General features: G+C 42.4%; 1 protein-coding gene across 5 annotated transcripts in view; it reads left to right on the top strand.

Moving 5' to 3' along the window:
- CTNND2 (catenin delta 2) overlaps positions 1 to 12,274 on the top strand; it is a 901,977-nt gene that overhangs the window by 522,966 nt on the left and 366,737 nt on the right. For all 5 annotated transcript variants that reach the window (XM_041732004.1, XM_041732005.1, XM_041732002.1 and 2 more), the window contains one exon: positions 7,734 to 7,986. In XM_041732004.1, coding sequence (XP_041587938.1) covers positions 7,734 to 7,986 — 253 coding nt within the window. The remainder of the gene's footprint in view (positions 1 to 7,733; positions 7,987 to 12,274) is intronic.

The following is a 12,274-nucleotide window of genomic DNA, read 5'->3' as shown; positions in this document are numbered from 1 at the left end:
TTCTCAGAAGGGAGCAGAGGCTTGGCAAGTGCGTGTTTGTCATGCGCGTCCCCCCTTGGCCATTCAGTGCTGCAGCCGTGCTCCCTGCTGGCTCTGGGCCCTGGACCCTGCTCTGGGGCCACTCTCCCCTCCCTGCCCTGTGTGGCCCTGCGCTGACCCCATCCCTGCACCTCCCTGCCCCAAACACCAGGAAGGCTGTCCTGTGTTCTAGACTATTCTGGAACCGAGGGATACAAAGGGAGATGACGGAGAAGAGCAGGAAGCAGCCATAGACATTGACGCTGAAACCCCTCAGAGCTTTTGAAATTTCCTCACCTGAGGCAGCAGGTGGGGCGGGAGGTCCTTAGCTTCCTGAGCTTTCCTCTTGGACCCCGCCTGCCTCCTCTTGTCTCCTTGGCTGCCTTAGCCACCCAGCCCCAGGTCTTCCTGGGGAACTGCTTTCAACCTAAGACACTAACTCACCTGAGGACCACAGCCTACCTTTGGGCACGCAGAGAGGTCCCTAGGCTCCCACGGGCGAGGCCAGCGTCGTACCGCGGCCTTACCCGCGTGTGCTCGGTCGGTGTGTGCACGCGTTGAGGAGCAGGGTGCCCGCAGCCCACGTCCCCCCGGCCTGCTGCGGGCCGTTCGGGGAGCGCACCCTCGAGGCTCAGCGCACCCTCGAGGCTCAGTGCACCCACGAGGCTCACTGCACCCTCGAGGCTCAGCGCACCCTCGAGGCTCAGCGCACCCACGAGGCTCAGCGCACCCTCGAAGCTCACTGCACCCTCGAGGCTCAGCGCACCCTCGAGGCTCATCGCACCCACGAGGCTCAGCGCACCCTCGAGGCTCAGCGCACCCACGAGGCTCAGTGCCCCGCCCCGCAGGAGCCGGTAGGGCTCAGCCGAGCAGCTGCGTGGCCAGGGCTGTGCCCAGAGGCGGGCCTGTGCCCCCACGCCGACCCCCGGCTCCCGGGCCCACGCGGCTCGGGCCCACAGCAGCAGGCTTCCCGGGCTCGGGGCGCCCAGGAGCAAGGCGGGGAGGGGGAGCAGGAGGCCGCACCCCCGCGCCCATCCGGGTGGACCCTCGCAAGGGGCCTCCCCGCAAGCGGCCGCGCGCCTGCTCCCCAGGCCCCAGGACTGTCCCCCCTTCCTCCTGCAGCGGCCAGTGAGGACCGGGCCACCCTCCGCGTGGTCTCCCGTGGGGGAGGGGCGGAGCTGCGTGACCCGCCGGCGCGCGAGGCCAGTGCGCCTGGTGGTGGCGCGGACACCCCGCCTGCTCTTGTGGGGCATGAGCCCCACGTCTGAGGCTTCACTCCTTGCACGATGAAAATTTAAAGAGGCGCACTTTTAACTTAGACGCCCGTCTGAATAAAACATACCTCTCATCTGGGATAAGGCTTGTCGAAACCAGACTTACGTAGTAAGAGGCGCAGCCAGTCAAGGCATCCACGGTCTTCATGGATTTGCTTATGATAAAGTCTATTAAGCAGAAACCAAGTAACACGAATTTTTACTTCAAACCCAAGCATACCAATAACTGGCAGCTTAGGAGTCCTATGATTAACACAGATGCTGGACTGACACTTCACCCCCACCACCCTCCAAACACATCTTTCTAAACTAATAGGAGTGGCCAGTGTCTGCTGTACAGAGAGTCGCATGAAGTCACTTTTGGAAAAATGTGTTTCTAGGCGAGGGGAGAAAAGAAGCCTCCGTGATGAACGTGAGGAACGTGTCAGCTTGTAATAAAGAATGAATGATCATAGGTATGTTGCAAGGAAAAAAATCTGCTAAATATCTTTGAGGCTGGCAAATACCACAACATAAAAAAGAGAAAAGAATGTGACAAAAATATTTGCATGTGTGGAGAAAGTATTTTTAAGAAACTGAATTCTCTGCAGTAATGGCCAGTGCTTAGTAAAGTTATAGAGGCATTTCATAGAACCTTCATATTCATAAAATTTTATTACTGGTATTCGATAACATATAAATAATATTTTCAATTAAAATCATCATTGGAGTCCACAAAAAAGTGGAATATTAGCATTTATTACTTCTTAAACGCCCTTACTTCAAACTGTAAAAGTGATTGCTTCCATTAGAGCAAGTCGAATTAGATCCTCAATAACCTCTTGGTTATATTTTTAAACTTTTTAAAAAAGTCTAGATAGTCAGGGGCATATCATTACCCAATTGGAAATTTTTAATGAACCCAATGATAAATATCATCTTAAAACCAAGAAGAGCTTCCAGATGCTTCCCTGTATCAAGTCACCTAAAGTGGTATACATAGAAAGTGGAATTGAGCTCAGCTAAAGGAAAGCAGGGTGTTTGCCAGTAGAAACAGGTCATTGCCAAATCCAGAAACACTAACATCCACACCAATAATAATTCTTTTTTTTTTTAATTTTTTATTTATTTATGATAGTCACAGAGAGAGAGAGAGAGAGAGGCAGAGACATAGGCAGAGGGAGAAGCAGGCTCCATGCACCGGGAGCCTGATGTGGGATTCGATCCCGGGTCTCCAGGATCGCGCCCTGGGCCAAAGGCAAGCGCCAAACCACTGCGCCACCCAGGGATCCCACCAATAATAATTCTATTACTACTAAGGATCCTGCATTAATTCCTCTCCCCACAAAGGTGATAATAGATGAAGTTAAAAGATTATGTTAATGATGAGCATTGAGTAATGTATAGAAGTGTCAAATCACTGTTTTGTATACCTGAACTCAAGCAGCTGTATGTGAACTATAGTAGAATTAAAATGGAAAAAAAAAAAAAGATTACGTTAAATTTACCCTGGAATATTTTCCCAGTGAGTGTAGCATGGATCAGCCTGTGCAGAGTGCAGAAAATTGGAAGATCTTTACAATAATAATGCTGCTGGGAATATAGTGGGTTGAGTGCCAAAGGCTCCTCATCCCTAAAATAACAGAGTCAAAACCTCTTTAAGAGAGTTCATGGCCACATTCTTGGACCTGTTGTTACCTAAGCCATCTTTCTTTTTTTTTTCTTTTAATATTTTATTTATTTAGTCATGAGAATACACAGAGAGGAGAGAGAGAGAGAGGCAGAGACCCAGGCAGAGGGAGAAGCAGGCTCCACGCAGGGAGCCCGACCTGGGACTCCATCCCCGGTCTCCAGGATCAGGCCCTGGGCCAAAGGCAGCGCTAAACCACTGAGCCACCTGGGCTGCCCCCATCTTTAATGTCTGAGCTTGCAAAGGAGATACTACTTAATTAGCTTATTGTGTGCTTATTTGGTATTTATATAACAAGCATAGTTTATGTTTTCATATTTCCCTATATACAAATATACAGAAAAGCAAAGATAAGTGTTTTTTTCTTTTTTGTGGAACTCTACTTTATATCCCGCCTCCATGTTTCCTCATGAGGCAGATTCCTAGATTTTATTCTGTTCTCTTTTTCTGACTAAAATCTAGATTCCTAGATTTTATTCTGTTCTCTTTTACTGACTTTATGTCAGTAAAGAATGGACGTAACCATCCATCATCATCAAAATAGAATGTCTGATTAAAAGGATCCCTCTTCCCCTCCTTCAAACAAATATAACACATAAAACATCTTACCACCACCACCCTTTGTACAGTAGACCTTTATTTGTGTAGCTGTAAAGAAAACAGATAATTTTGTGAACAGCGCAGATGTCAGGTGAAGTATCAAGTCAGCTGCTGAAGAGGCTGCTTTTAAAATCTCCCCAAAGAGACCAGCAGCACGGTTCGTTGAGCTCCAGGAGCTTATTGAGTGGAGAAGGGGCTGTTTGCAGAGCAGGTGAGGAGAGAGGGGAGTGTTTAAAGAGTTGATGAAAGGGCCTTGCACCTTAATGTTTGCCCTGGGAAGGTTCCATTGAATAGAGCCATCCTGCAAGGCAGGTGATGCGGCCAACTGAGCTCTAAAGCTCAAATAAGAGAAAATGTATAAGGAGACATAAATTCAGGAAACGTGGTATTAAGAGAAAGTCTTCACTAGTGCACCACCAGTATCCACTTATCCATACTAAAGGACAGCTATGGTTTGCATGAGCCATACTGAGGTCTTGACAGGCCAGGTAGAGAGAGAGAGAATTTAATGTATAACATTGTCATTTTTCTATGTCACACTTAAGAAAATATAAGGCGTTGCATTGTTCCATAACTGATGGCTAATTGGAGATCTGTTAGATTCTCACACATTTTCTTAAAGATGATCACATGACCTACACTTGACTATAGTTTCGTTTTCTCCCCATTTGTATTGCTATTTTACATTATTGTCATTGCACTGATCAGTCTTGTTCCTTTTTTTTTTTTTTCAACTTGCCAGGACCAATTTGAATTCTAATTCTATTTTTGAAATTCTCATCAGACATCCTACTTATCGTGACCTCGAAGTCTAAACTGTAGATTCAGGAATGGTGCTTCTGAAAGACCATTTAGCAAGTGCCACAAATGCAATTGTGATTTCTCTAATGAGACCTTTTTGGAAGTTGTTCACCCATCTTGGATTTCAGAATCCACCCTCTTTTTTCTTAATATAGTGATATCAATGATCAAACTAAGATTCACAACATTTTAAAATTAAGGTAACTACAGGTTGGTATCCCTATTCTTCAATTTTTCTAGAAATGCACATTTTCTAAACATGAACATTTTTCTATGTAAAGAATTTTTCTCGATATTTTTCTGCATATCCAAGTAAATTCAATTTAATGACAAGTGGTGTAAATTAGCACATCAATTTTTAACAACTTTTTCAATATAATATTCATGTTAATTCCTGCTATAAACCCATCCATCCTCTGTGCCTTTAGCACACATTTTCTTAATTTTAACCCTCTCATAAGTTTCCCCCCCCCATGTCAGTAAAATGCATTAACATGCATTTTGTAGTTTTAAACCTTGGTCCAGTTTATAGTGGTGGTTATGAGTATAAACCCTGGAAGCAGGTGCAAGGGCTTGAATCCTTTCTCTAACTAGGTACTGGGAAAACTCAAGCAAGTTACATAATCTTTCCATGCTTCAGTTTCCCACCTGTGAAGCGTGAATGACACGTTCACTCTTATATAGGGTAATTGGAGGGGAAAAAAGCGCTTGCAGGAGCTCTAAAATCAGATACCCAGTGGCTAGAGTGTCCACCCCAGTGCAGTGTGGTCAGTCCCTTTTTCTAATGCTCGCTGATTTCAACATATTAATGGTAGAAATAGCAATAGTTCATTTGTTCAACAGTTTCTGCATATGACATGTTTAGTGCCTTTAAAGCAGATAATGATCCCATGAGGCCATTTGGATCTCTTGGTGCCACAGTCAGGAAGCCAGAGGTTACAAAGCTCTGTATCTCACTTGACTGATACCAAGAATTGTCCAGAAGGCCTGGGTGTGAATACTCTTCCAATACTCTTAATTTCAGAGTCCAAGCTCTGACTGCGTTCCATGATTCTGACCCCAAACAGGCCAAAGTGAAGCGGGAGTAGGAGCCTAACACTGTTCATAAACTCACCCCCACCTTTTCTTCCTCCTGCTGTGCTGAGCCAGTGCCTCCCTGTTTCTGCATGATAAGCTGCATTTCACACCCCGCTTCCCCATTTGAATCCAGTGTCCTTAGAGTCTTTGCTGCTGGGAGTGTCTTTTTAAAAGAACTTTCATAATATTCTCTTTCAATTTAAAGAGTTTTCTCTTGAGAATGTCTTGGTAGGGCCAGTCAGGCTGTTTGCCTTACCTACACTATTTTTTTGTTTTTTCAACAAGTTTTTTTTTTTTTTCAGACTTCAGTCTTATTTCTTGATCTCTGCTAGATTGTCCTCTTTTCCATTAATCGTTGTACTTCTTGTATTCATAATAACACTTTTGTATAGAAAAGGATGTCTTTTCTGATATTAGTAACCAAGCTTAACTGTAGATATTACTTTCCTGAAAGGAAAAAAGTGCATTTATCTGGAAAATGTATTTAGCTTTCCCTTTTTTGCCCTGGATTTGCTGCCTAGCTTGTCACAACTCTTCTACAAAATGAAATTTGTTTGCCTCTGTGCATTTGTTCCTCCAAAAGCAAGGTTATGCCTGGCCTAAATTTTCAACCCCTGTCACCGAAATATAAAGCACACTGTTCATAAATTTTTAAGACATGAATTTTAATTACGCATATGTGTAATATTTTGGAGAAGATGTAACTTCTCCAGAAATTGCAAAAAAGACATAAGACAAATTTTTCTCTTTGCAGACTTAATGTTCTTAGTCTCATCGGATCATTTGGGAACTTAATCCGTCAGGACAAGCCTCATCATTTCAAAGACTGCTTCTCAGAATATACATACTTTGTTTTGTTTAGAAAGTTTTTCTTGAATGTTTTTCTACTCTTTACCGTGCTACAGTGGCTATTCTACTAATTTCAATTATTGTAAGATTAAGTATTACAGTTCATTGGAAATGAGAAGCCCTGAACTCTTCATTAAAACTCGGTTCCTAGCACTGAAATGTTTTCCACCGGTTCGCTTTACAACATTTTTGTCATTTGACACAATTTCCTTCTTTTAACAATTTGTTTGCTCACTGTGACACCGTTTTTTGGCATATGTCCCCTAATGTGAGAGAGGACAAAATAAGCTCTAATGTCACTACACTAATAATAAGCAGTCAGGAAGTCAGAGTTGAAGGCTGTGATTTATAATTGAAACCTTATTGCGTACAGAGCCCCCATGGTGTAAATGGTCATATACAGATGCTGGCTATATTTTGGATGTTTTGATCTGCAAAGCCGGAAAGTAATTATACTGTCCAAGATTGGTCATGGCTAACAATTGTTGCAGCAATTCATAACTGGCCACATTCTTTTAACACGAAAAAAAATGCTATTTTCATTGTATATGTTCCTTAAACCTTAGATGTCAAATATTTTTGAGAGCCTGATAAAAGAACGCCATGAAATGAACTGAAAATTGGAATCCACAAAGGAGACAGAATTGAAATTCAGTTTGGAACTAGTTAAACTGACTTTAGTAACTGGTGCAAAAAAAAAAATCTTCTCAAAACAATTTAGACATTTTGAAAAGATGCAGATACTTCTGAAAAGCCAAGTTGGCTCATTAGTGTGTTGCAGTTGGGCTGGTCTTCCCTTTTCCCACGTGCCTCCCCTTCACCGAATATGTTAATCTGACAGCTCTGGTTGAAGAAGAGGGATAAGAAGACCTTGGGGAGTAGCTTTCCAGGAGCCGGAGCAGCCCTGTGTGTAAGGGCCAGGACTAATGGTGGCGATAGGTCCACCTCCACCCCCATGCACACCGTTTTGTCTTTTACTCGGGAAAATTAACTACTGTACAAAGTTTGTTTTACTCCCTTAATAAAATTAATGTAACATCATCTGAATGAACACTTCCTGATTTTCTCAACCTGAACAATAAAGTACGAACTATCCGTGATCCCCCATAGACGATTCCCTATGGATCCTGTGGGTTTGGGTTGGACGTGGAATTTACATTGGAGGGTTACAGACCGTCCCTTGGGTATTGGTGGACCACACACAGCAGATGCCATCGCCCCGCCCGCGCCGTGGCCGAAAGGCTTGGCTAAGTACCATCACGCTGCGCTAACATCGGCTGGATTGGCTCAAATACGACGAATTATTGTTTTTATTCTTCCAAACCCTCTTTTTCCCCCGCCCCCCCCCCCCCCCGCCCTTGTGTGTGTAACCGTCCCCTGCCTAGACCTGTTCCCGTCCCGGGAGAGGTCCTCGAGTTCTCACTGTGCGCCTCCTTCCGTCCTAGCCCCGTCCTCCCCCGGCGTGGACCCGGTGCCCCTGCAGCGCGCGGGCAGCCAGCACGGCCCTGGCCCGCAGGGCGCCGCCTTCCAGAGGGCCAGCTACGCCGCGGGCCCGGCGCCCGCCTACGCCGACCCCTACCGCCAGCTGCAGTACTGTCCGTCCGTCGAGTCTCCCTACAGCAAGTCCGGCCCCGCCCTCCCGCCCGAAGGCACCTTGGCCCGGTCCCCGTCCATCGACAGCATCCAGAAAGATCCCAGGTGGGTGCAAGCCCTGTGTCTCCCTCGGCGCCGCCTCGGGCGGCTCTCCAGCCGGGGCCAGGCCGTGTCCACGGCCCCCGTGGGCCACACGAGCGGTAAAGGGTCGACGGGGGACCCCTTGCTCGGTGCGCGACGGGGCGCTGCGGGCGGACCGCCGGGCCGCGCGTGGGTCAGTAGCAGATGATGGTCCTCGGCCAGGACGCTGCAGGTGCGTGAGATGGCAGCTACTCGGCAGGGTCTGGGACGGCCTCTTCCCACCCCAGCAGGGGAGGCCTCGGGACTAGTCACTTGGCTGCAGAAGCGGGTCGCGGTGCTTTCTTGTGTCAGTGGGACCAGGCTTTGTCACCCTGCATGTGTGTTTCCCCGTATCAGAGGGTAAAGTGGTCGTATGCCTTCCGGGTTATATAAAAAATTGGAAATTTGGAATATCCAGTTACCTTTACTTCTCTGTGTCTGAAAGGAAACATTAGGTCGAAGTTGTTTGGGTGTTGATAAAAACTCAGGCATAACACATCAGAAAAATTCTTATGTATCCTTTTGCTTTCTTTTTTCCAGCAGTGGGAGAAATTTAGTGGTGCTCCACTTCTGAAGTTAGCATTGGTTAAATGATGTTTTATTCATAGCTGTTTGATGTATGCTGATAGAGTCGCATAAGTATATATCTGCATCTGTGAATACTGTAGATATGTCAGATTTGGGGTATTTCTTTATAGCGGGGCTTGTCGCCTGGCTCTGGTGGTATACTTAAAATTCGTCTCAAGGAATTTTTTCTGCTAGAGCACACAGTGCATATGTACTGTATCGAGGGGTTTCATAGATCCTTCTGTGAAAGGAAATCACTCCTACAAACATAAAAGGCAGAATGGGACCATTTTACAGTATTTTTCTTTGAGATAGCTACTTTAACACTATTCAGACTGCCTTGGAGGGCCCATGTTAAATATTATATTTGGTGGAACTTCCATTAGAAAAAAAATTGTAACAAATTTTACAAAATTTTACAAAGAATTGTAACTCGCTGTTAACTATTACAAATAAGAAGTATACCTACATTTACATTGTGCAGTGTTTGCTTATCCAGGTTTTCAGTTTCAAACGTCCTGAAATCTGCCCCACATCCTTAAGTACTTTTGGTTTGTGTACCTAAAATGTTCTTCAGATAACAACTCAGTACTCTCTATTTTTAAATAATTGTTCTTAAAAAATAATTAATTTATTAATAATTGTTCTTGATGTGCTACTGAAAATGTATAGAAATAGAAGAATAGTAAACTCAGGAAGTGCTAAATAGAAAAATACGTAGTGGAATTGGCTTTGCCTTTTTTGACATTGTATGTTCAAGTGAGGATAAACATTTTATCTCCAATGGAAAGGTTTTACGTTTCATATTAGGGGAATTTGATTAGTATGAAACCACATTTATTTATTTGTTTCCCTAGCTACAGCTTAGCCTCTTTATTTTATAATGCATATTAAATGCATTTTATTTTATTAAATGCTGTATCCTTCTCATTTCATGTTACTGTCATTTTTATAGCCTTTTTTCTTCTTTCACTATACTGTCATGGCTCTCTTACCTTTTTAAGTTATGGATTATATCACTTATATTTACTGTGCGCCCACTATAAAACCAAACAAGGAAACACTAATAAGAAATGTTATCATAAATAAGAGAATATTGGCTGCTAATTTTTTGTATGTGTAAACTGTATATGCAAGTCATTGCATTATATGAATTACAGATTCAGTTATTTTCAGGGATGCTAGTCATTAGTCTTAAATATGTGTTAAATTTGAAAAGAAAATCATACCACCATCCTAAGATATACCAACAAAACAGATATACCAACAAAACAGAGCCATATCCAGAACCAGAACTATATTGTTGTGAGCTAATTGATACAAAAGGAAGTAATCGTCTAGCATCATGCAAAATGGATGGAGTTTAAAAATACAATAATGCCTTATGAGTTCTCTTAAATTAAGGGAATATGTCAAAGTGTCAGGTTTAGTTGACAGACATCTCAAATCTAAAATTCAAGTCAAAAATCTAATGCTTCTTTTATACCAAGATTTTTGCATCTCCCTTTTAATAATGAATTTTGATTGTTATCAGGTGACTGTTACTAGAACTAATAGGTTTAATCTCGGGATTCAAAATTGTTTATTTTGGCATTATGGCTTATGGTTTAAACTTTTTCGGTCCTTATACTTCTTTCAAGCTTAAGTTTTTAAAGAGAATTTGTTGAAGTTTTATTTATCATTAAATACCAGATCATGTAAGTCTCTACTATTCCCAACATATGTTTATAGCACATTATAATTCTCAAAGCACTTTTATTTACATCTCTGATGTAATTCTCCTTTGAGGAAGGAAACTGATAGGTTTAGTGGCTTAAATAAATGGAGAATTGGAGTGTTAAATGACATTGAAGATCACGTTGCTGGCAGGTGGGTATGTGGGCTAGAGTCCATACTCTTAAGACATGGCAGCATGGAGTGGCATGAACACTTTTTATTTTTTTCTAAAAAAGAAAAAGAAAAGGAAGGAATAGACTCACATCCTTTAAGATTTTCTTTTCAGAGGGTAAACGAGTGGTAGTATGGGTGTTTGTGTGTAGGAGTTTGGAATAATGAAGGAAATGATAGAAATTGTCTGAATCGGTCTCCTTGCTCAGCTAATTGCTTATTGAATGTGTGGTCTTTGTCTTAGTTTTCATTTCTTTGGCTTTCTTTTCTAATACCTGTCTTATGCATCTTACTGCAGACCGATGTGTTTTCTCAGTGGAAGAATTTTAATATTACTTAATGAGAAGTCTTCCAGAAAGTAGTGTATTTTTTTAAATAAAGATTTTATTTATTAATCCATGAGAGACACAGAGAGAGGCAGTGACACAGGCAGAGGGAGAAGCAGGCTCCACGCAGGGAGCCCGACGTGGGACTCGATCCCAGGACTCCAGGATCAGGCCCTGGGCCGAAGGCGGCGCTAAACCGCTGAGCTACCCAGGCTGCCCAAAAGTAGTGTATTTTAACAGAAGAATTTGATATCAGGATCGCCTCAATACATTATACTTGAAACCAGAGATTTAGTTAGCTCTTAATTCCTTTAAGCCACAGGATGTAAAACATTGGTTCGAAGGCTTGGATTTTTCTACCTTGCTTGGCCCAGTCACATATGGGGGCGAACTTTGGTCTTTTTGCTATGTGGCTGCCTCCGTGCTGTGCTCCAAAAAAGAATGCACGAAAACCTTTTTCTATAGAGATATGATACAATCTAATTTCCTTTTTAAAGTCAGCAACCACTGAGGAAATTTACATTCATATATATATATGAATATACACGTATATTCATATGCATATATATATATATAAGTTTTGCACATTTGCCAAGAAGTTTTTATTTTTTAATTGCATGTTATTTTCCATAAAATGTGAATCTCTTCTTTTTAAAATGTGAATCTCTTAAGGATTGTTGACACAGCTAATATATTTTCAGTGCTAAACCAAAAACTGAATTTTATATATGATTGGTTTTAGACTTATAGGTCAAGTATAAATCTTAACATCAAATTGTATGAAAGAGGTTTCAGTAATGTTTGGGGTGATAAGTCATAGCATCCTTCTTTTGATTCTGATTGATGAAATAACTAGAAAAACATAAAGCAAGATCTATATACTTGTGTATATAAAAGTACTATAGGGAACGTCTGGGCGGCTCAGTCATCTGAGCATCTGACCACTGATTTCAGCTCAGGCCATGATCTCCCCCGTGTCAGGCTTTGCACTCACACAGAGTCTGTTTAGGATTCTTTCTCTCCCTCTCCCTCTGCCCCTCTTCCCTCTTACATACATAATCTCTCTAAGTAAATAAATAAGTAAAATCTTTAAAAAAATAAAAATAAAAAGATACAAGTACTATCAATGTTCTTGTCTATAAAAGGAAAGTTCTGGGTTAGACATTTACCGGTAGAACTTAATGCGTAGGTTGTAACAAAAATAGCATCTTTAAATCGTATTTGATTAATCTCTTTTCGAGATACTGTAATTCTTGATGTACACTATTTCCAGCGATTTTGCAAACATGTAAAAAGAATCCAACTTATGATAAACATGGTTTCAAGTTAAACTCTGTCTTCTTTTTGTTATTCAACATAACAGAAAATAAATACAGAAGCACATCTTTAATTCAGAACTGGGGCGCCGATTTGCAACTGCCTTTCCATTGGTTCTATCAGACTTATAGTTGTTTCGTTTCAAGTTACAATATTTGAACGATAATATAAAAATA

The sequence above is a fragment of the Vulpes lagopus genome, chromosome 17 (assembly GCF_018345385.1).
Source record: "Vulpes lagopus strain Blue_001 chromosome 17, ASM1834538v1, whole genome shotgun sequence".
In the NCBI taxonomy this organism is placed as follows: domain Eukaryota; kingdom Metazoa; phylum Chordata; class Mammalia; order Carnivora; family Canidae; genus Vulpes; species Vulpes lagopus.
This window is presented reverse-complemented; position numbering and strand designations above follow the sequence as displayed.